General features: G+C 46.4%; 3 protein-coding genes across 4 annotated transcripts in view; 1 reads left to right on the top strand and 2 right to left on the bottom strand.

Annotated features, from left to right (window-relative positions):
* IK (IK cytokine) overlaps positions 1–2,300 on the bottom strand; it is a 19,618-nt gene extending 17,318 nt beyond the window's left edge. The window contains exon 1 of the mRNA XM_060254089.1: positions 2,129–2,300. Within this exon, the coding sequence (XP_060110072.1) occupies positions 2,129–2,144 (16 nt within the window). The 5' untranslated portion in view covers positions 2,145–2,300. The remainder of the gene's footprint in view (positions 1–2,128) is intronic.
* On the top strand, positions 2,270–6,790 carry NDUFA2 (NADH:ubiquinone oxidoreductase subunit A2). Its single transcript, XM_060254088.1, has 3 exons — positions 2,270–2,508; positions 5,566–5,672; positions 6,578–6,790. The coding sequence occupies exons 1-3, from the start codon at positions 2,414–2,416 to the stop codon at positions 6,667–6,669; spliced, it is 294 nt and encodes a 97-aa protein (XP_060110071.1). The 5' UTR covers positions 2,270–2,413; the 3' UTR covers positions 6,670–6,790.
* On the bottom strand, positions 6,141–22,196 carry TMCO6 (transmembrane and coiled-coil domains 6). Of its 2 annotated transcripts, XM_060254085.1 has the most exons (12): positions 21,924–22,196; positions 19,164–19,288; positions 18,432–18,541; positions 17,873–18,056; positions 15,712–15,816; positions 13,828–13,913; positions 13,297–13,413; positions 10,559–10,667; positions 10,293–10,473; positions 9,676–9,767; positions 8,068–8,235; positions 6,141–7,970 (listed from the first exon to the last, which is right to left on the bottom strand). In XM_060254085.1, the coding sequence occupies exons 1-12, from the start codon at positions 22,027–22,029 to the stop codon at positions 7,818–7,820; spliced, it is 1,536 nt and encodes a 511-aa protein (XP_060110068.1). In that variant the 5' UTR covers positions 22,030–22,196; the 3' UTR covers positions 6,141–7,817. The 2 variants fall into 2 exon arrangements, with proteins under 2 accessions (XP_060110068.1, XP_060110070.1); XM_060254087.1 differs by lacking the exons at positions 18,432–18,541; positions 21,924–22,196 and having other exon boundaries at positions 19,164–19,293.

Below are 22,196 nucleotides of genomic sequence, written 5' to 3'. Positions count from 1 at the left end.
AGGAGCTACTCCCAAAGATTCCCCACCCCATTCTCTCTGTCTTCAAACAATACATCTTACCTGACATCTTAACTTGTATTGATAGTCACTGGCTCTTTGGCCCATAGACTTCTTGACAAGCAGTTTGTCTTCCTTCTGATGCACTATTTCCACTGTGATACTGTAGCCCTCTCCTGAACAATCAGTAGTATTCAGATTATATTCCAGGAACCAGACTGTTCCTTGGATGGTTTTCAAGATCTTCTCAATTAGACTATCAGTGACAGCAGACAAATTTCCTTGGAGGACATCTAGCCTGCAATTACTAACATTCCCCTGCAGTTTGCAGCCTCAGAGAGTGTCATCTGTCTTTTACGATGCACCCCTGGTTAACACAAAGCACAGGCCCAACAAGCATGGCCAGAACCCTGCATGAATTTAACTTGCTTCCTAGAACAGGGCCAGTCTGTCCTACGTGGGAATCATCGTTCCCAAAACAGAATTCCCATAATTCATTAAGATGGGTTAAATACACAAGAGCACACACTCCGGACTTCTTAAAGCACAGCTAACTTCTGTTCAGCAGTCTTGGATCAGACTAAACTCCATTCTTTACAAGAGCTCCAGCCACTAGCAAGTCCCACCAGAAACTGCAACTGAGGAAGCAAAATTCTGACTCTCACAAACACACGGGAATAAGTGTTTTAAGTTTTCAAGGTGCCCTAGCCACATGTTTTGTTTTGCCTCCAGAAACTGGCTAATCTACCCTGTGATACAGTGCACCCCCTGTTCAACACACACTCACATTCTCTACAATGCCAAGAACTGAACTTGGTCAATACCAAGTTCGTTTCAAATGGGTAGCCATGTTGGTCTGAAGCAAAAGAACAAAGTTTGAGAAGTGTGCAAGCACAAGAAAGCTTGTAACTTGAATAAAACTTTAATTTTAAAGGTGTCACTGGACTTTATTTTACTGCTACAGAATCTTTTTGCCAAAGGTAGAAAGCTTGAAAGTGTTGCTTTAGGACGCTCTTCTCTGACCACTCACACAACAGACTGAAAAGCAGTGGTTCTTACCCTGGAACCCGCTACCACCTACCAAATACAAATGCCCCCCAAATCATAAAAAAGTTACAGCATAAAAACAGCATTCCAGACAAAACTATTTTATTGAGAGCCAGTTTGGTGTAGTGGTTAAGTGTGCGGACTCTTATCTGGGAGAACTGGGTTTGATTCCCCACTCCTCCACTTGCAGCTGCTGGAATGGCCTTGGGTCAGCCATAGCTCTGGCAGAGATTGTCCTTGAAAAGGCAGCTGCTGTGAGAGCCCTCTCAGCCCCACCTACCTCACAGGGTGTCTGTTGTGGGGGGAGAAGATAAAGGAGATTGTAAACCCCTCAGAGAGAAGGGCAATGTGTAAATCTGCAATTCTTCTTCTTCTTTGCAGTATATAGCCATAGGCCATCAGCGAACTCCTTGAGGCTAGGTTTGGTTCCTATTTGCTGTGTACCAGTACTTTAAGGGTCTTTGAGAGAAATCAAGGCTCTGAAATTTTACCCTCACAAAAAGTGAGCAGTTATGAAACAGTTCTCCTCCAGCAGCTGCCAAGAACCATTGCGAGTGGGAAGGAGCTATCTAAAGTTCCAGATACCCCAAGCAATTCTGAATGCCACCACCCGCCCCCTCACGAGGATAACTCCTGTTAACAACTCCCTTCTTACGGAGTCATTATCACACTTTTTCTCCCAACGGGGACCCCAAGCTGCTTACATCCTTCTCCTCTCCTCCACTTAATTCTCACAACAACCCTGTGGTTAAGATTGAGTGCGTAATTTGGCACCCAGCAAGCTTTCATGGCGATGTGGGCATTCGAGCCTAGATTTCCCTGATGCTAGCCCCGACAGTTTAACCACACCACTACACTAAGCTGGCTCTAATTGTGTTGTCTGAACATGCCTTTAAGCAAGACCTGCTGTTCAGATACCGGAAGTTCAAAGCTATTAAGCGACCCAACTCCACACTCAGCCCACCCCACAGGGTTGCTGTGATAATAAAATGGCGCTAGGCCCGGGATACTGGGAGATACACCTCGGCACCTTACGGGCCAGGGAGAACCAGGCTCCTCCACCCATCACCCCGGTGACACTCACTGTCCCGCTCCGGCATCTTCGCTCAGCAGTTCCAGTCAGGACAAGCGCCGACACCACCACAACAGCTGAAGGCCTCCCTTCCCACAAGACACTGCGCGGAGAGGGCCGAGGCAACAAGAGCCAATGAACGCAGCTCAAAGAAGGACTCTCGCCCCACAATGCAACGCGCGGCAAGCAGCCGCGGAGGGGGGCACTTTTACCCACAATGCGGCGCGCAAGGCCACGCCCCTTTATTGATTCTGAAACGTGGATTGGCGGAGGCGTTTTGCGGGCCTGGGGCTGAACATGGCGGCGAGTTCGGCTGCGCGGGTCATCGGGAGCCACCTCAAGGAGATTCGGCTCCACCTTTGCCAGCGCTCGCCGAGCAGCCAGGGCGTCAGGTGGGTGGGCAGAGACTTCCCGACGGAGGAGTCAAACAGCTGATGTTTGATCAAGCGGCCTTGAGTCTCTGCCCTTTCAGTTGCCAGGCCCCAAACACCGGGGGCGTGGTCTTAAGGTGTGGGTGGAGCTCGAGGGCGGGGTTAGGATATGTAGTTGATGTATATAGAAGATTTTGGATTTATATCCCTCCCTATAAAAGAACATAAGAGAAGCCATGTTGGATCAGGCCAATGGGCCCATCCAGTCCAACACTCTGTGTCACACATTGGCCAATATATATATATATATACACACACACACACACACACTGTGGTTAATAGCCACTGATGGACTTCTGCTCCATATTTTTATCTAACCCCCTCTTGAAGCTGGCTATGCTTGTAGCCGCCGCCACCTCCTGTGGCAATGAATTCCACGTTAATCAACCTATACTCAGTCTAAGAGCGGTCACAATCTCCTCTACCTTCCCCAACCCCCCAGCAAACACCCTGTGAGGTAGGTGGGGCTGAGAGTTCTTTTATAGCAGCTGCCTTTTCAAGGACAGCTTCTATGAAAGCTATGGCTGCAACCAAGGCCATCTCAGCAGGTGCAAGTGGAGGAGTGGGGAATCAAACCCAGTTCTCCAGATAAGAGTCCAGGCACTTAACCACTGCACCAAACTGGCTCTGAATCTGAATCTATCAATACACCAAACTGGCTCTGAAGTCTGAATCTATCAATATAGAAGTCTGTTCGTCCTGCTGCTCCCATGTATTTTGTTTATAGAACAGTGGGACTTTTAAGACCAACCAAGTTTTATCCTGTGTATAAGCTTTTGTGTGCTGCTTCAGACCAACACAGCTACCCACTTGAATTTACTCATGCTGAGACTCAAAGCAGATTGGTGGTGGAAACTGCCATTCAAGTCACAGCATAGGGTTTTCATGGGAAGAGACGTTCAGAGGTGGTTTGCCATTACTCTCCTCTGCATAGCAACACCCTGAACTTCCTTTGGTGGTCTCCCATTTGATTACCAACCAAGGCTGGCCTTCTTCAGCTTCCAAGATCTGGTGAGATGATGAAATCAGATTAGTCTGGGCCATCCAGGAGAGGGCCAAAGGTGGGTCACAGAATATAAAACAAAACTCCAGTGGCACCTGAAAAGCTAATGAGGTCAATTTCAGAATGAGCTTTTGTGAGTCACAGCTCATTTCAGATATAATCATGATATAAAGTGGTATAGTCACGTAGCATTAAAAAGACAATGGAGCAATGCATTACAGCAACAATTAGAGAACAAGATAAATGGCAAACTATTGAAGGCAAGATATACTATAAATACAGAAAGTGGATTAGAGGGTAAAGACAATGCAGTAAAAGCATGTGATAACCTACAATAATCATTGCAGTAGATTACACTCCTATTCACTTGTAAAGGTGCTGTTACTTCTTCCATTGAAGATGCTGAGAGGGACAAAACTTTGACGCTTCCAGCACAAACCTCTGTTCACGTAGATGGTGTATGTTGAACTGAGCATTCCTAATATGTCAGCTCATCTTGAAGGCTGTACCAGAAAAGGGGAAGTAGCTCTAGGGCAGTGATTCCCTAATGTGATGTAAACAGGCACTATGGTATGAAGATACAAATTGGCTGCTACTGTTGCATCTAATTTGGTCCTCAGCTGTGTAGAGCGAGATACAACACAAGCTTTGGCTAAACTGTATCAACAATGAATACACCGTTGTGATTAACACAGGATTTTATTGATGGCATTCGTGTGCGTACAAGGGGTGGGGAAAGATAAGGAATGGTATATGATAATGCACAATCCTGTGGTCTCGGAAGCTAAGCAGGGTTGGTACGTGGAAGGGAGAGCCAATTTGGTGTAGTGGTTAAGTGTGTGGACTCTTATCTGGGAGAACCGGGTTTGATTCCCCACTCCTCCACTTGCACCTGCTGGAATGGTGTTGGGTCAGCTACAACTTTCCCAGGAGTTGTCCTTGAAAGGGCAGCTGCTGTAAGAGCTCTCTCAGCCCCACCTACCTCACAGGGTGTGTTGTGGGGTGGGGGGGAGGTAAAGGAGATTGTGACCGCTCTGAGATTCAGAGTATAGGGGTGATATATAAATCCAATATCATCATCATCTTCCTTCTTCAACTTCGCAGAGGATGGCAAAGGCAAACCACCTCTGCTTTTCCCTTGCCTGGAAAACCCTATGGAGTTACCATAAGTTGGCTGTAACTTGATGGCACTTTACACAAATGTGTGCAAGAAAGTCTTTCAGTGTGAAAGTGCTTAGGATGCCTTGCTGTATCCTTCAGTTTTTGCATCTTTGAATCTGTCATTGTGTTGTGCAGTAGGAGGGAAAGGAGCCAAGAGCATACATGCTGCTCTACTTTTGACTTTTGAGAGGCAGCAAGAGACATGACAGATAATCCAGTCTGCCCACAAAGAGAAGGGTGAGCACAAGTATGCAACAGTCACACTGACAGTGGAGATAAAGTGGTGAAGCATGGGGGGTGACTGGCGCAACTATTAATGTCAGGTTACTGCAGGGAACTAGGAATGGAGGTATCAGCCGTTTCACCACTGTTGATTTTTGCCATGCTTATTCCAGCAAAGATCAGTGGCCCCCATAACACACGTGTCGTTATTGTGTTGCTTAGGTCTATCGTACCAGTTGATGCTTATCTTAGTACAGAGGTTTTCATACTGAGTTCCAGGGAAGGGAGGGGTCCCTCAATAATATCAGCAACATTGGCTAAGCTTCCCTGAAAGACATCTTAATCATCACTACTGATCCTTCTCTTTACTGGAGTTGAGCACAGAGTATCTTCAAGAACAGACTCTCATTTGGCGCCCTCAAACAAGTCCCAGAATTCTTGGCAGCATGTAGAGCTTTCGTGGCTGATAATGGAAAATGTTCCCCAAAGCTGTGAAGTTTGAAAACCACAACACTAAGACAACCTGTATCTCTCAGGTCATATCCCTAGTACTGCATATTTCTTATTGCGTTAAACTGAAAGGCAGTTAGAAAAGACCAGCCTGACAAATGTGTGTGGTTTCTCCTTTCCAGAGACTTCATTGAAAAACAGTATGTTCCATTGAAGCAGGCAAATCCAGATTTCCCTATTCTGATCAGAGAGTGCTCAGACGTGCAGCCCATGCTATGGGCTCGATATGGTGAGTTATGGAGCACTTTCCTGTTGATGTTTACAAGTGTAAGTGTGGTGGCTCAAACATCAGTTTTTCAGAGTGGTGGGAAATTGGGAGTGCCTCTTCTGTGGTTCTTCAGTCTTATTGGGATTCATAGGACTGAAAGAAATGTCAGAAAGCGGCTTCAGCTCAACTTATTGCTTCCTTCTTTCTCACATGTCCCTCCCTCCTGGAGCTTAGAGATCCAAAGATGCTGTTTTGATTCTTCTCCCAAACACATTCAGCCTGGCTGAATAAACCTTTCCTGCAGGTGGAAAGAGTATGATGAGCAGGAAAATCCAATCGTTGAGCCTACAGAACAAGGCATATCAGGATCTCTTTCTCTCCATTCCCTAGCTGTGGATCTCTTCCCCCAAGATTTTCTTTTCTTCAGGGGGGACGGGATATCAAGATTACATAAGAAATTTTTAGGACATTATCTCCAAAAAGCCTATATAAGATTTTATTTATTTATTTATATTTCAATTTATATCCCGCCCTTCCCACCGAGGTGGCTCAGGGCGGCTTACAACATATAAAACTTACATAGGTTTGGCTTAAAAACAGTTCAGTACAACAGTTAAAACAATAATTTAGTAAAACGTAAAACATAAAAAAGCAGCGGTCTATCAAATGCATTCTAGCTCCATCCAAAGATTCTCAGTGTCAGTTAGTTGTTGTAGGCCAGCCGGATATGCTTATGATTAAGGAAGGGGACCGTGGCTTGCAGGTGGGGACACTGCTTTGCATACTGAAGGCCCCAGGGGAGGAGGAGCATCATGACATCACTTCAAGCTGAGCACCAAGAAGTGATGTCACGGCAGGTACAGTGCTAGTCTAGGAATTTCCCGATCACTATGGTAAATGCTTACATACACTTTGTATTCACCCAGAATTTGGCAGAGAGAAGTGTGTACAGCTGAACAACCTGAAGATGGACCAAGTTGCCAAAGCTTTAGACACTGTTATAAACAGCAAAGCATGAAGATAACGCACGGTACCTGCATTCAAGAATCTTAATCCAGTTGTGAAGCATGTATGGATGTAACTTATTAAACTGCATATAAAAATAGAGCTTCCAAAATACAGCCCAAATACCTATTTTAGCCAAGTGTATTTTTTGCAGGTTGATTCTTCTTACTATACTGTGTTACGGTCCGGGGGTGGAGGTGGGGAGAGGAGAATAAAGAGGTTGTAAACTTGCAGACTACCCCTTTGTTGACACCCCCTGACTAATACTAAGCTAACCAGGTCAAAGGACTGCAGAAAAAAAACACATCTGGTAGAAGCTAAGGCAAGATATTTATTTGATCAAGAAGCTCTTTCTTGCACTAATGCTGCCTCTTGGCTTTCAGCCATCATGCCTAGGTGTCTTCCAAGGTCTCTAATTAGGGAAAAGGGGGGGTGGGGGACATGGTTATGGTACCTAAGTCCTTCCACTCTTTCCTGGAGCATTGTCCCTGCCTGAGCTTAGAACAAGGGGCTCTTTTCCCCCTCATCCCTTGCCTGGTTATGCCATCTCCATTTACGCTCCCTCTCTGCCCTGGCCATTCATTTCCAGCCCCACCCTTGTCTCTTGAGCCATCATTTGGGCCAGATGTTGACACACACACCCTCAGTCTCCTACCTCACCCTCTCACTAGCCAGCTCTCAGAGGGGCCTCTGCTGAGCTTGCCTTTCCTGGTTCTCTGAAAGCCCTTGCCTGGTTCAGCTCCGCCATTCCCTGCCCAGTCATCACATCTAGGCTGCTGTAGGGATCACTGGCCTGCTTGATAGCCTCTATGGAGGCTTCTTCTTCCTTGGCCTTTTTGTTGGTTCCTCGATGCCAGCCGATGACATCATCAGAGGGTGACAGATTTTCTGTAACCCAGGAGAGTGCTGGCTGGGCCCACATTCCACTACTGCAGCCACTATTGACCAGGTTCTGCCTGCATCATGGGGGACAGCAGGAATGCCAGGAAGGTAAGTACGTGGGTCCTGCTGAGTTCCAGGGGAATCCCCAGACTTGACAGCGCAGGATCTGGACAGTGAGAATGCCCTTCCCAAAGGAAGAGAGGTAGTGCTTTCTTGGGAACAAGCTGGTACAGGTGACTTGTCTCTCGGTCAGTGTTTTAACAAAGTACGCTACAGATCTTAAGCTGAATCCTCAAGTGGACAGTTCTGAGAGGGAGCTGCTAGCTGGCTGGCAATTCTGACGAGTGCCTCAACCTTCTCTCGCAACAGCAGGTTCTCCCGATGCCGCTCTAGAGCCTGTAGTCCTGATTGATCCACAAAGTCAATGGCAGCCTGAATCAAGAGAGGGGTTCAGGTTAGACTTGTTATTGAGCCCAATGATGCAACTGGAGCCTGAGTGCAACAATACACATCAAGTCAAATCTTGTACCTCTGGCCAGTGTAGGAAGAGGAGGTATGCCAGTTCCAAAACTTGATTCACTGCTTCGTCATCAGAAAGGGCAAGGGCACCAAGGAGAGAAGGAAGCCGGGCCTTCTGGAGCAGTGCCTGGCAGTGGGCAGGCCCCTTGGCCGCAATGTTGCACAGCACTGTTAGAACCTGTGGAGGGGGACAACAATGGAGAGCAGCTGATCACCTGCCATTCTAGTTTGTATAGAAGGACCTCTGGGGCATTAAGTCCCTTCAGCTTTCCTTTACTCTGCTTGCCTACACTGATCACTGCCTCCCCTCCTTGGGATGCAGGAGTTCAGTCAGTACAGCTCCAGGAGTCTTCTTCCTTACTAATTTGGCACTCATTGAGTGCTGCCTTGGATTACCGGTATATACTTTGTGGTGACTGAACACCCAATATGATTTCTGTACAGCTTCTGGCTTGCCATGCCCTTGGCCTTATGTTACGGTTAGCCCTGGCTTTTCTAAGCCTCAAGAAATGTCCAGATCAAGCCCTGATAGATTCATGTTCAACTTTAGCTTGATTTTACCTGGTGAAATATGCCTGCATTTCTGACCAGCAGATTGTACGCAGTGTGTTCGGTCAGGATGCTCTTTTGTGAGAACCGACCTTGCTGGTCAAAATTATGCCATTTGGAAGCAACACTTGCTTAGAAAAAGGGACTATTCTGCTGAGAGGGTCAAAGCCTGAAATGATTCCAAAGAAACTGCTCTCTGTCTTCAACATGCTTGTTCCTGTTTGTTCCTTATCCCGCCATTTTAATTTTTTAAATAAAATCTTTTTTAAAAAAAGATGCATGCTTCAACCTCTTTTTATTTTCTGTTAGAATAATCTGATCGATGGATTCTCATTTGATGATGTGTATGGATATACACATCATCAAATGAGAAATAAACAGCAAGTTGGAAAGATAAAACTCTCAAGGAATTCAAATAAAATTACTGCAGTGCGAAGAAAGCAGCGTGAGACTTGACAGCTCTTCTGGTAAACGGTGTTTCTGTTCCTTCAGAAATCCCAGTTAGTGAATTCCAAATGGCACGGTGGCATGATGCTGGAGGTTTTTTCCAGCTTACATGAAATCATGGATTGCAACCAAGAGATTTTTTAGGCTGGAGAGTTGCTTTCTAAAAATACAGATGAGTGGTCTGCCGGTCTGTGCATTTGGAATTCACTAACTGGAACTTCTGAAGAAGGAATGGAAATGCCGTTTACCGGAATGGCTGTCAATTCTCCCACTATCTTCTTCACACTGCAGTATCCGTAATTTTACTTGGACTCGTTGAGAGTTCTGAGTTTATTTTTTCCAGCCTGGTGTTTATTTCTCATTTGATGTGTATATGTTTCTATAATCGTATAATTACTTTTGATAATCTTTTTGTGAGTCTTCAATACTACGGACACATTGCATTTGTTAATGGTTTGTTCATTTATTCTTTACATCCAATACTGAGTGTTATTATATTTTGCATACATGGTGTTTACAGTTTTGTGCTTTCAGCTGTTTGCACAGCATGGTCCCGTTTGCCTTTGCACACAACGTGGATAGGCAGCTCCATGTTCCAATCCCAACCGGTATTGTCACCTACCAGCACGCTTGCCTTCTGGCAATGCAAGAGCTGCAGCAGAGATGGAAAGAGGTCCAGGCTGAGCAGAGCAGAACACAACGTGGGGTCATCAGCTGGGAAAAGCAGGACGTAAAGGGGTCAGAGGTTGCTACTGGCATTTTCCGTTTCATTAAAAACAGACTGCAAGAGGAGCTCTCATGAAGAGTTAGGCACACAGGAAAAGGAGAATGAGTAGAGCAGGTAGCCCAATTAGGCTCTGAAGACTTCTTTTTTGGCTACTCAGTCTAGCCCGTGCAACCCCACTACGCATAAACATGGTATACATGGCAAGACACATATGATTTTGCTGAAAAGATCTTCCTACAAGATACAATCTCTTTGAAGTGTTTAGAAGGCTCTGAGATCAAATGTATGTTAATACTGTCATCAGTTCCTTGCGACAAAGAGATTTACCTGTTCTTGGGACGTCCAGGAGACTCAGTTGGCATTTTGTAAGAGTCTGAGGGATGTGAGAAAGCAGCACTATTAGCTCAGGTCAAGAGAGCTGCCTAAAAAGCACACAGGCTGTTTGGCTCTCAACAATACTAGCTGTTGTGCTTCCTCTTCTAGCCTTGACGCAGCGAGTGAAAGGGATGTACCTGTGAGGTTATTCAGCAGCCACAAACATTCCTGCACAATGAAGAGGTGCCTGGGGAGGAAGCTCCTGATGAAGACAAACACAGCCCGCAGGAGGCCCTCTGCTTGTGCCTGGAGCTCGCCACCACAGGGCTCGTCTTCAGCGAGGAGGTTGCTGACGCACCGCACCACAGGACAGACCAGCTGAAAGCAGAGGGGAAGAAGGGATCTTCAGGAGAAGCTGGGCCACAGGTCAGCAACTCAGCAAGAGACCTCCTGTTTACTTTACCAGTTCCAGACCCTCAGCAGAAGTTGTCGTCATGGAAGCCAGGGCTAGCAACAGCTGCCCGAGAGTCGGCAGGGTCCCTTGGGAGATGAGCAGTGAGTTGTTCACTCGGCTGAGGGAAGAAGAAGAAGAATTGCAGATTTATACTCCACCCTTCGCTCTGAATCAGAGACTCAGAGCAGCTTACAATCTCCTATATCTTCTCCCCCCACAACAGACACGCTGTGAGGTGGGTAGGGCTGAGAGGGCTCTCACAGCAGCTGCCCTTTCAAGGACAACCTCTGCCAGAGCTATGGATGACCCAAGACCATTCCAGCAGCTGCAAGTGGAGGAGTAGGGAATCAAACTGGGTTCTCCCAGACAAGAGAGCTATGGCTGACCCAAGGCCATTCCAGCAGCTGCAAGTGGAGGAGTGGGGAATCAAACTCGGTTCTCCCAGATAAGAGAGCTATGGCTGACCCAAGGCCATTCCAGCAGCTGCAAGTGGAGGAGTGGGGAATCAAACCCGGTTCTCCCAAATAAGAGAGCTATGGCTGACCCAAGGCCATTCCAGCAGCTGCAAGTGGAGGAGTGGGGAATCAAACCCGGTTCTCCCAGATAAGAGAGCTATGGCTGACCCAAGGCCATTCCAGCAGCTGCAAGTGGAGGAGTGGGGAATCAAACCCAGTTCTCCCAGATAAGAGAGCTATGGCTGACCCAAGGCCATTCCAGCAGGTGCAAGTGGAGAAGTGGGGAATCAAACCCGGTTCTCCCAGATAAGAGAGCTATGGCTGACCCAAGGCCATTCCAGTGGGTGCAAGTGGAGGAGTGGGGAATCCAACTCGGTTCTCCCAGATAAGAGTCCGCACACTTAATCACTACACCAAACAAGAAGAGTAGGTTCTTATACCTCATTTTTCTCTGCATTAAGGAGTCTCGCAGTGGCTTCCAGTCACATTCCTTTGCTCTCCCCACCTTGTGAGGTAGGTGGGACTGGGCCAAGGCTTAAATGTGGAGGAAGAGTGGGGGATCCAATCCAGTTCTTCAGAATTAGGCCTAGGAATGGGTGCTGGCCGTAGGCCATTGAAAATCTGCGTCATCCACAGACTGAAGTTGACTGCAATTATAAGCAGGTTTACTCACCCGTAAGCCCTATTTTATTCATTTATACTCCACATTTCTCCGCAACAGGAAGCCAAAGCAGCTTGCATCCGTCTCCTCCATTTTATCCTCACAAAAACCTTGCGAGGTAGGTTAGGATGAGTGTGTGACTGGCCCCAAGGTTATCCAGCAAGCTTCCATAACAGCGTGGGATTCAAACCTGGGTCTCCCAGACCCTAAACTGATACTGTATCTATGGTACCACACCAGCTCTCAGGAAAGTGCACTTAGGATTGCAGCCTTTGTCTATTATCTAGCCCATGATGGGATTGGACTAAGTATTCTATCAGTATTCTTATATGGCAGAAACTGTGTTAGGATACAGACAAGTCTGTAGAAAGACTTCATCTAAATATCTATTTTTGAGCTTACAGCAGGTATCATTTAACTTCAGTACTCAGCATTCACATCATCCTTCTCCAAAGCACATAATTAAACAAAAGAGTGATTCAAGAGACATGTTTGGTCCTATCAAATTTGTGACCAGAGATGAGGCTTTGAGTGGGACTGGCTAAATCAGTGTGCCACTCTTAGCGGGCTGGGTCAGGTCCCATTCACCATAAATACCTAGACGTTGGGGAAACTGGGGTTCACAAGAGGTTGGGTAGTGGTTAAAACTCCTCCAACATCTTGATACTACAAGAAACTCTGCACATACTCTGAGAAACCAGTTACAGCCTAGGTAACATGTACTTAGCCATGTTAAATCAACTGCTGTTTATCTGAAAGTCTGCAGACTGTGTGTGCCTTTCTCGTTTTTGCTTTTTGCCCATTTTCCACCCCTTTTTTGAATCCAATCCCTTTTTCTTTTCATTTATAATAAATATTTTAATAAAGCCATTTTTGCCTTCGTTTAGTATAATCTAGTTCTCTTCCCTATATCCTAGACCACACAGGCGCTATGTAGTTTCATATAACTGAAGGACTTCTTTTAAAGTATCTTTCAAGACTTTCCACCTTGTTACTTGGTTTCTGTTCTAGTACTGCACTAAGGACACCTACTTATCAGGTCAGTCTAGATGTTCTCAAGAAGTCCCTGAGTGGCAGCAGCTGGTTACCAAAGTGCTTTACAGGGAACACTTGGTCTAAGGGCATTTCCCAGCAAGGAAAGGCGTCTTCTCCACTTCCCTCTGTAACACTAACCATCAACAATTTTCTTGAGGTCTGTGTCTCACCCATGCTCTAGCTATCTGCATCCTTACCTTCATCATGTACTACCAGCAGCTTAGGCCAGGGGTGGCCAAACTGTGGCTCTTTCACGCATGGTGTGTGGCTCTGGAAGCCCCACCACCCCATCAGCACATGTCTCTTTAAATCACTTCTCCACGCTAGCCTGTGGCTTGAAGAATGTACTTAAAGTTGCTTTCTTTCAACCTCTCTCTCCCTCCTCCCATCTGTTTTCCTTCCTCCCTTTCTCCCTGTTTTGTAGCTTTCAAACATCTGACGTTCATGTCTTGCAGCTCTCAAACATCTGACATTTATTCTATGTGGCTCTTATGTTAAACAAGTTTGGCCACCCCTGGCTTAGGCAATCCACTCACCCACAAGATCCCTGCTCCAACCCCCTGACTGTAATTTACACTCTACTGAAGCACCCTTACCTGCAAATAATGTAGTGCAGACACCATGCAAATTCCACAGCAACTCCCATTCCCTGTTCCAAGTTGGAGCAAACCAAGCGAAGCATGTGTTGGGAGAGGCCAGAATCTAGAACCAAGCTGGTGGGGGGGAGAGACAAAATAAGCTTCTGTGTAGTGACTGGGAGAATTAAGCAGGCTTAGAGAGAGTAATACAGCTGCTCTGACCAGCAAGAGGAGCTCTGACATGGCAAGGGAAATCCCCAAGACCACGAAGCCAACTCCTGTCATTGCAAAGAGGAAGCTGAGGCTAGCATATGTCCTTAGAGAGCAAGTAATTGCCTGCTGGAGCCAACTGGTTCAGTTCCTCTCCTTGCTACCGGCTCTTGAGACCAGCTCACAGAGCAAGGGGCGTGCATGTGACAGAGATTCATACTCCAGGCATGCAGATTCCTTCTAACATCTCAGAGAATGGTAAGCTTGCTTCTCACATGCACACACATAAACAGACATCCAATTCCCAACAGGGTAAACTGGAAAGACTGTTCTGCTTACGAGATTATTTCCTCTGTGGATTCTTTCGACTGCAAGAGCTGTGACAGAGCATAGCCTGCGCCTTCCTGCACTGCCAGGTGAGGAGACTGAAATCAGAAGATACAACATTCATCAGCCAATGACATGGGCTCAGAAGCACCAAGGAAAAGGAGCACAAGCAACAAAGAGCTCAGCAGAGAGTGCATTTTAGTTCTTTTCCACTCCATGCAATAAATCAAATGGAACATTTGCCCAAGGCCACCAGCATCTGCCCAAGCCCAGAGAGCAAAAGTGTGGCAAAAGACCATAAGAACATAAGAGAAGCCATGTTGGATCAGGCCAACGGCCCATCAAGTCCAACACTCTGTGTCACACAGTGGCAAAAAATGTTATATACACACATACACTGTGGCTAATAGCCACTGATGGACCTCTGCTCCATATTTTTATCTAAACCCCTCTTGAAGGTGGCTATACTTGTGGCCGCCACCACCTCCTGTGGCAGTGAATTCCACATGTTAATCACCCTTTGGGTGAAGAAGTACTTCCTTTTATCCATTTTAACCTGTCTGCTCAGCAATTTCATCGAATGCCCACGAGTTCTTGTATTGTGAGAAAGGGAGAAAAGGACTTCTTTCTCTACTTTCTCCATTCCATGCATTATCTTGTAAACCTCTATCATGTCACCCCGCAGTCGACGTTTCTCCAAGCTAAAGAGTCCCAAGCGTTTCAACCTTTCTTCATAGGGAAAGTGCTCCAGCCCTTTAATCATTCTAGTTGCCCTTCTCTGCACCTTCTCTAAAGCTATAATATCCTTTTTGAGGTGCGGCGACCAGAACTGCACACAGTACTCCAAATGAGACCGCACCATCGATTTATACAGGGGCATTATGATACTGGCTGATTTGTTTTCAATTCCCTTCCTAATAATTCCCAGCATGGCATTGGCCTTTTTTATTGCAAACGCACACTGTCTTGACACTTTCAGTGAGTTATCTATCATGACCCCAAGATCTCTCTCTTGATCAGAGACCTTGTACAGAGACTGCAGATCAGGGGAGAACTCGGGTACCCTTCTGTATTTCTTCCCCCTAAAATTTTCCAACTCTCATCCATGAGCTCACTGGCACTCAAACACAAAAAATCTGCTCTCTGCAGAGAACCCTCATTTGATTTGGTGTTGAAGTTGAAAAGTAGCCTGTTTTTAGGGCAACCTCCCTCCATATTAGCTGATTCAGACATGTCCATTATACTGATGGGTAGCCATGTTAAGTCTTTAGCAGTAGCAAAGAGCAAGAATCCAGTAGAACCTTAGACTAACAAAATCTACGGGAGGGTTTGAGCTTTAGTGAGTCAGCCAGCTGTATCTGAAAAGGTGAGCAGTGACTCATGAAAGCTCATACCCTGCCACAAATTTTGCTAGTCTTTAGGGTGCTACTGGACTCTTGTTTTTTTCTACTGTCCATTATCCTGACAAATTACATGGGCAGGCAGGATGGGATGGGACAACATCCCCACCCCAACTCCAAGCTTCTTGGTTCAGAAGCACATGCTACTTAGAAGGAGAGTGGGCTTGCCCTGGAGATACGTGCCTTGAAAGGTACATGCATACTCAAGTTGAGAGTCTCCGCCATGTTTTTCAGACAGAACCAGTGGTGACAGAACTACCAAATGGTCTCTGGGTTCAACGGGACGTGGGGTGGTGAGCCCACAGGGATGCAGACTCTCCCCCTTTTCCTTCCTCTTCCCTATTGCAATAGGTCCTCCTCAGAATATGGCTTCCACTTGCTCTAAGAGCCAAAGAAGATAATTCTTCCCTGAATAAAATACATCCTTTGACTAGACAAAGCCTGCAGGCAGCTGGCTTGCAAAGGATCTAAAACAAAGACTCACTTCTTTGCTCACCTGCATACAAGATGCCAGCACTGGAACAATGCCTTGGGGCAGAAGCTGCTTCTTCACAATCTTTGTCTCAACTGCCAAGTTCCCCAGCGTGTACAAACACAGTTCCTGAAACATGAAGGGCTACAGCTCAATGCCAGGCCATCTGTTTTGCATGTACAAGGTCCCAGTGTTAGGCGTCCCCCCGAGTACTCAATAAACAGTCCTTGTGGGTTCAATAGATTCCATTTATTAAGAATTTCAGGTAAGCATAGCCTCAGACGGGGTGTGAGTCAGATCTACTATACATGGCTCAAACCAGCAGTAATATAGGTTTAGCAAAAGGCATAGCAGCAATGATAAGCATTCCCCCCATTTTACTTTCCTAAGTATGTCTTCGGGAGTTTGGTTTTGTTTCCCATCCGCCCAAGGTTGCAATCTCAATACAATGTGTTACTAAGCCATGAGTCCTTAGACATAACATCCTGGCCCGTTAGCAGGTGTGTACAAGCAAAAGCATGGGAAGGGGAAGAGGTATGCAGAACAGCACAAGATAACAGTGATTCGGTATTTTAAGCCAAGTACAAATGATACAGTATCCCTTTCATGCCAAGGCACTTGACACCCAGGTGCAATCCCTGGCATCTCCAGTCAAAAATAATGGGTCACACAGAAGCTCTCTACCCGAGACCCTGGAGAGCCGCTGCCACTCTGACTAGACTTGACCGACTTTGATGGACCAAGGGTCTGATGCCATGTAAGGCAGCCCCCATCATCTCACACAGCCCCCATCATAGCTGTAGGGACAGCAACATTCCCACAAGAGAAAAGAGAAGCCTATAAGGATGTACAGATATATTTCCACAGCATAGAGTTGCTGTAACAGCAGAAAAGATAAATACTAAGCTGATCGCTCATTTTCTGCTAAGCATTCCCAGACTTTTTTTTTTGCCAAACTTCTCTTCAGAAGCCAGGCCCACTGCAACCCCAGTTCGCACCCTAGGATGGAAGGCAGGCCTGCTCTGAAGCCAGTCTTCTCATGCACTCTGCTCAGTGTAGCTGGATTCTATCTGCCTTTCTTCACCATCAGGTCACTTCCTCACACAAAGGTGTCTGAGCTGCCAAGTTCAAACCACTGCAACAAGTCCAGTCAACTGCAACCTCCCCCCTTCACACTTTCCCTTAATATGTCCTTCAGTCCTCTCTGCTACCCCACTCCTTTCTGGGATCATCTGGTTTTGCCATGTAAATACCGAGTGTGTGTTTTTTTGTTTCTATGTTTTATTGTGGAGTTTAAATGTATGTTGCTGTGGTCTAAAATACAGATCTGTAGAGTAAGCAAGAGGGGAGCTGGGTGGGTGAGTGAAATGTGTTATGACTGGATGGTAGCTGTACCCTAGAGGGCAGAGCTGACTTGCTTCTGTTCAGAGACAGGCTTTTGTGCAAGAGAAGGAGTGCTGAGCAGCGTGTGTGTGGACAAAGAAACTTGAGTGAGGTGCTACTGAGTGCTGTGAGAGAAATCTGTGTGGAAGTTACTGGCCTAAGCAGCAAATGAGAAAATAAGCCTGTGAGGCTAGGTCTATTTAAAGAACCGTTTCACTTACGTAGCAATCTGAAACCATTACATCTATCAACTATACAGAAACCAATATGCTATATTATAAATAAACTGTTTGTGTTTAAGAAAAAACCCGTTTATTTTAGAGTAAAGGGTCCCTTTTTAGCTCAGAGTCACCCTCATGCGCTGACTGTTCTGTCATTCTACCATATACAACTAAGCCTCCCCTTTCTTTGAGTCTAACTAAGCCTTCTGAGGTAAGAGCCTTTGATGTCAGTGAAAATAAGGGAGGCAAGGAGGCAGCATAACACACATCACCTCAGAACATTACAGAGAGGTGTCTTTACAGAGGTTATACATGAAAGGGTCACACAACAAAGAACAAAAACATTCCAGACCCTTTCTGGTAGATCTAGTCTTCTGAACTCAGACTACAGACAAGCTCTTTGTTACGGTGAACTTGAAAGCCCCAACAGAAGACACTCTGTTAAAAATGGAGCATGACGATAAAGACCATTTCCACATCATGCCTTGGAAGGCAGACTCAAATGTCAATGACCAGCCATGCTTAAACCACGTCACTTAGCAGAAGCTGGAATGCTTGAGAGGTGAGGGCCCATGTCTTACCGTGAGGGCTGTACTGTGTCCAGAGAGGTAGGTCAGGAGGTAGGAGGTGGCTGGCAAACAGGCCTCCACAACTTCTGGGTCTTGGGAGTGTGACAATTCATGTAAACACCAAGCTGCCTCCATCTGCAGATCTGCTAGATTGCTGGTGAAGAGGCCAATCAGCATCCGCATGCTACCCTCCAGCCTGCAAAAGGAAAAACAGGGACTCTAGGTAGCCACCCCACATTGCATGCTTTTTCTGCTCTCCAGTTCCACTCACCCCAGTGCTCCAAACACTGAATATCTCCATGACTCAGGAGCCAAAGTGAACTTGCATTGAATGGAAACCGAAAACTGGCTGCACTCATTTTTCCTCTTTAGGTTGAAAGAGAAGCTCTTCTGCTTTACAAATCACTCAGATAAATTAACCATACACTCACAAATATCTAGAACAGATGTGGGCCTATCTCTACCTACTAGAGCTGTTCTTGCGACAAAATATCCCAAATTAGTTTCATTTCCTTCAACCAAGGCAAACAACACCCACTTGGTGAGGCACCACTAAGGCCTGTTAGCCAACCTGATGAACGTCCGCTGGGTTTCTTTGTATTGCAGCCCCCATCGAAGGCGACGCAAGGATTTTATTCTCTCTTCCATTCCCTTGTGGGTGCTTTTCAGAAGCTCTAAAACCTGCCAGGGAACAATACTGAGTCAATGGCAGGGATGAAGTAGGGTCCATATTTTGAGACAGAACTATCCAGGATGGTGGGAACGGACAATCCTGCAAACCCAGGAGGCAGTCTGAATGGATCTGGTATACTTCCATCTTTGAAACTACACAGTTCATTGGGTTGGATCCTGTCCAACTTTTTCACAGCTGACTTTTTACAGGGTGGTTTGCCATTGCCTTCCCCAGTCTTTTACACTTTCCCTCCAGCAAGCTGGGTACTCATTTTACTGACCTCAGCAGGATGGAAGGCTGAGTCATCCTCGAGCTGGCTACCTGAAAACCCAGCTTCCGCCAAGGATCGAACTCAGGTCGTGAGCAGAGCTTAGGACTGCAGTACTGCAACTTTAACACTCTGCACCCTCTTTAGCTAACATTTATTTTGAAAGAAAGAACACATTCACATGAATATCTCTCTGCAGTCTGGGCAGCTTACAATCACAGCCAACAATAAACATGAAATGCCCATTATCCCTAAGCAAACCAGTTGGGATTCAGTGCACTGCAGTGAACCCTGATTAAGCCCCAAACTTCTTACCCCCTGTTCAGAGACTGAACAGTTGGATTAAGCCCCAAACTTCTTACCTCCTGTTCAGAAACTGGAGCTGTTGTACCGCTGTTTGTTCCCATGCATATGTCCTCTATCAGAGCATCATCCCGTAACAGCCGCTTACTGACCAACTGCTGCAGCCTCCGGGCACTCCTCAGGGCTGTACCAAAGCAGCACCCAATTGTCGAAGTGATCAAATCCAAGGAAGAGAGCAGAGAAGTGAAAAGAGTCTTTTACTGTGATTATGCAGTTCTCATACAGAGCAAAATATATGCACATCAATCCAATTCTATAAAACTATGATTAGCAATGGTTAAGGTATGAAGAAAGTCTGAACGGAGAAGATAGTCCAAGGTAAAGTGAACACAGATTATTAGGGAAGTAATTAGTAAGCTTCACAACCCTTTGTCACTCCAGCAATCTGCTGCCCATCCAAGAACAGAGGTCAGATGATCTACAGATGATCGCATGAATGTGTGAGAAAGTGAAATCCCTGAAAACAATAGGGAATCCACAATACATTCCAGGCACTCTTCTTTACACCAAAGGGAATGGCTACTGTTCTACAGATTTGTCAAAATATAGCTAGCAGTTACAGCAAGACCAGAGACTGAGTGAAACTGGATACATAATCAGTGACTTTAGGTGGGTTCATAGCTCACAAAGTACATTGAAATTGCTTATTTTCATTACAGAAATGCTGTGGAGTGGATGGTCTATAGAGAATGGGACCAGAGAGGAAATCAGGTTGAAGCTGTTTGGTTGTGACAGAGATAGTGGAAACTTGGGGAAAGGGGAAAAGAAAACTTGGGAAAGGGCTGATGAAGGAGCAAGGGAGAAGGGAAACCCCCTCCATCCAGAATAGGTGACTGCTTTGCCTAAAAAACTGAGTGGCCAGCAGTTAGAACAGCAGTTGTGAGGTTGAGGACAGAAGAGGACTCTCATGACAAAGGACAGTTGGGAGCTGTGGGCTAGTGACACCGAATTACAAAACGAAATCTGAGTCCATCTGCACCTTTAAGACCAACAAAGTTTAATTCTGGGTATAAGCTTTTCTTCTTCAGATACATGCACATGAAAGCTACGCCTAGAATTAAACTTTGTTGGTCTTAAGGGAGCTGCTGGACTCAAACTTTGTTCTGTTGTTTCAAACTAACACAGCTTCCCACCTGAATTAACCTAACCATGAACAGCAATAAAGGTGTTTGAAATGTTGCATATAAACATGTGTGTTATATGCTTAGATCAAACCTCTGAGTAACCCACATGCCTTTATTTTAACCCAGAGACTGAACAACAAAAACATTACAACAAAATCTCTTTTATTGCACTTCAGGATAACTAATGGGTTTAGTACATGTACACCAATCTGCTTTATATCACCTTTTGTTGTTTCAGCCCAGTTAACACTAACTAGCAAACACCAGACTCCAACTCATGATTCTTTTAATCTGCTAAAAAAACATTTCCATGACTCTGCACACCAACCCACAGCCCACTTTCTCTGTATTTAGGATTGCTTGCCATGCCTTACTATTATCTGATGAAGTGTGTTTAGAGCACACGAAAGCTTACATTCTGAATAAAATAGTTAAGCACGTAATTGTAAAAATGGTTTCCCTGCTTATTTTAGAGCAATGCTTTGAATGCTGTTCAACTTCCCACTATTTTGGTCTGCTAATTCGGCAAGAAAGTTGAGACCTGGAAAATAGGCTATGAAGTTTTTACAGGTTCTTAAACGACACCGAGGCATAAATACCACATACAGCCAAAAGCACCCGGCTCAGCTATACCGTCTAACAACCCATCGATCCTAGCAGACTTACTTAATCCTGCAAAACCGCTTTTTTCCAGAATTCACCTACATGGGTTACAAAGAATACTGGCGAACAATGCATGTGAAGTAGCTGATATTTTGCAGGATGCCAAGGAAGGTCAGGCCTGCAGCCTTCGTACTGGTGGGCGTGACTGCCCCAGCTGTTGAGGGTGCTGCTTTTGGACGGCTGCCCCTGCCAGGTAGCCCCTGGGTGGCAGCAAAAGGCCTCATCCGTCCCCCTTAGGGTTGCCAATCCCCAGGTAGGGGCAGGGGATCCCCTGGTTTGGAGGCCCTTCCCCTGCTTCAGGGTCATCAGAAAGTGGTGGGGGGAGGGAAATGTCTGCTGGGCACTCCATTCTTCCCTATGGAGGCAGATTCCAATAAGGAATAATGGAGAATTGATCCACCGGTATCTGGGGCTCTGGGGGGGGGGGCTGTCTTTTGATGTAGAGACACCAAATTTGCAGCAGTGCATCCAACACCTCTCCTCAAATGACCCTCCAAGTTTCAAAAAGATTGGACCAAGGGATCGAATTCTACAAGCTCCGAAAAAGGTGCCCCTTCCATTATTTCCAATGGAGGGAGGGTATTTAAAAGGCGTGCGGTCCCTTTAAATGTGATGGCCAGAACTCCCTTTGGAGTTCAATTATGCTTGTCGCAACCTTTCTCCTGGTTCCAGCCCCAGTCACCTGGCTCCACCCCCAATGTCTCCTGGCTCCACCCCCAAAGTCCCCAGATATTTCTTGAATTGGACTTGGCAACCCTAGTCCCCCTCGCCACTATCAGACCCAGGAATGTCACACCCCGAACGGCCCCAGGCCCCAGTCCCGCTCTTCCTGGGTAACTGAAGCAATGCAAGCGCTTGCATGCACCCTGCCCCGCCCTGCATGCATGCACCCCGCCTCTTCTTCCGGCCATGCAGTTGCTCCATGCTCGGGGCAACTCAGAGCTCAATGCCTGGCCCCTGCCGCCCACTAACCCGCTTCGCGCTCTCTCCGCCGGGCTCGCAGCTCCTCCACGGTGCAGCTCCTTCTCCAGCACCTTCTGCCAGCCAGGCTGGAGGAAGCGGAGCCCGGCGAAAGCATGCCTATTGCGGGCAAAGGGAGCCGTCTCTGCCGTGGAAAAACAGCTAGGCGAAGCCGCAAGGTCCGAGGAGCAGACTTCTTGGTTTTTGTCCCGCGCGGGCAGATGCAGTCCGGGTCCTCCGTTCCAGACTCTGCCCGACCGACAAGCGCCTCAGGCGGAGGAGAGG

This window comes from Heteronotia binoei, chromosome 14, assembly GCF_032191835.1.
Source record: "Heteronotia binoei isolate CCM8104 ecotype False Entrance Well chromosome 14, APGP_CSIRO_Hbin_v1, whole genome shotgun sequence".
Classification (NCBI taxonomy): Eukaryota; Metazoa; Chordata; class Lepidosauria; order Squamata; family Gekkonidae; genus Heteronotia; species Heteronotia binoei.
Note: the sequence above shows the minus strand (reverse complement) of the source record. Positions and strands in the feature narration are given on the sequence as shown.

Bases quoted from the DNA above. Each gene is read 5' to 3' on its own strand.
- TMCO6 (XM_060254085.1), bottom strand. From the start codon at position 22,029: ATGCTTTCGCCGGGCTCCGCTTCCTCCAGCCTGGCTGGCAGAAGGTGC. The intron at 10,668-13,296 runs GTAAGGGTGCTT...TTCTTCCCTCAG, and splicing joins CTGCACTACATTATTTGCAG to CCGAGTGAACAACTCACTGC. The intron at 7,971-8,067 runs GTACAAGATTTG...CTCTTGATTCAG, and splicing joins TCTTCCTACACTGGCCAGAG to GCTGCCATTGACTTTGTGGA.
- NDUFA2 (XM_060254088.1), top strand. From the start codon at position 2,414: ATGGCGGCGAGTTCGGCTGCGCGGGTCATCGGGAGCCACCTCAAGGAG. The intron at 2,509-5,565 runs GTGGGTGGGCAG...TCTCCTTTCCAG, and splicing joins CCGAGCAGCCAGGGCGTCAG to AGACTTCATTGAAAAACAGT. The intron at 5,673-6,577 runs GTGAGTTATGGA...GTATTCACCCAG, and splicing joins CATGCTATGGGCTCGATATG to AATTTGGCAGAGAGAAGTGT.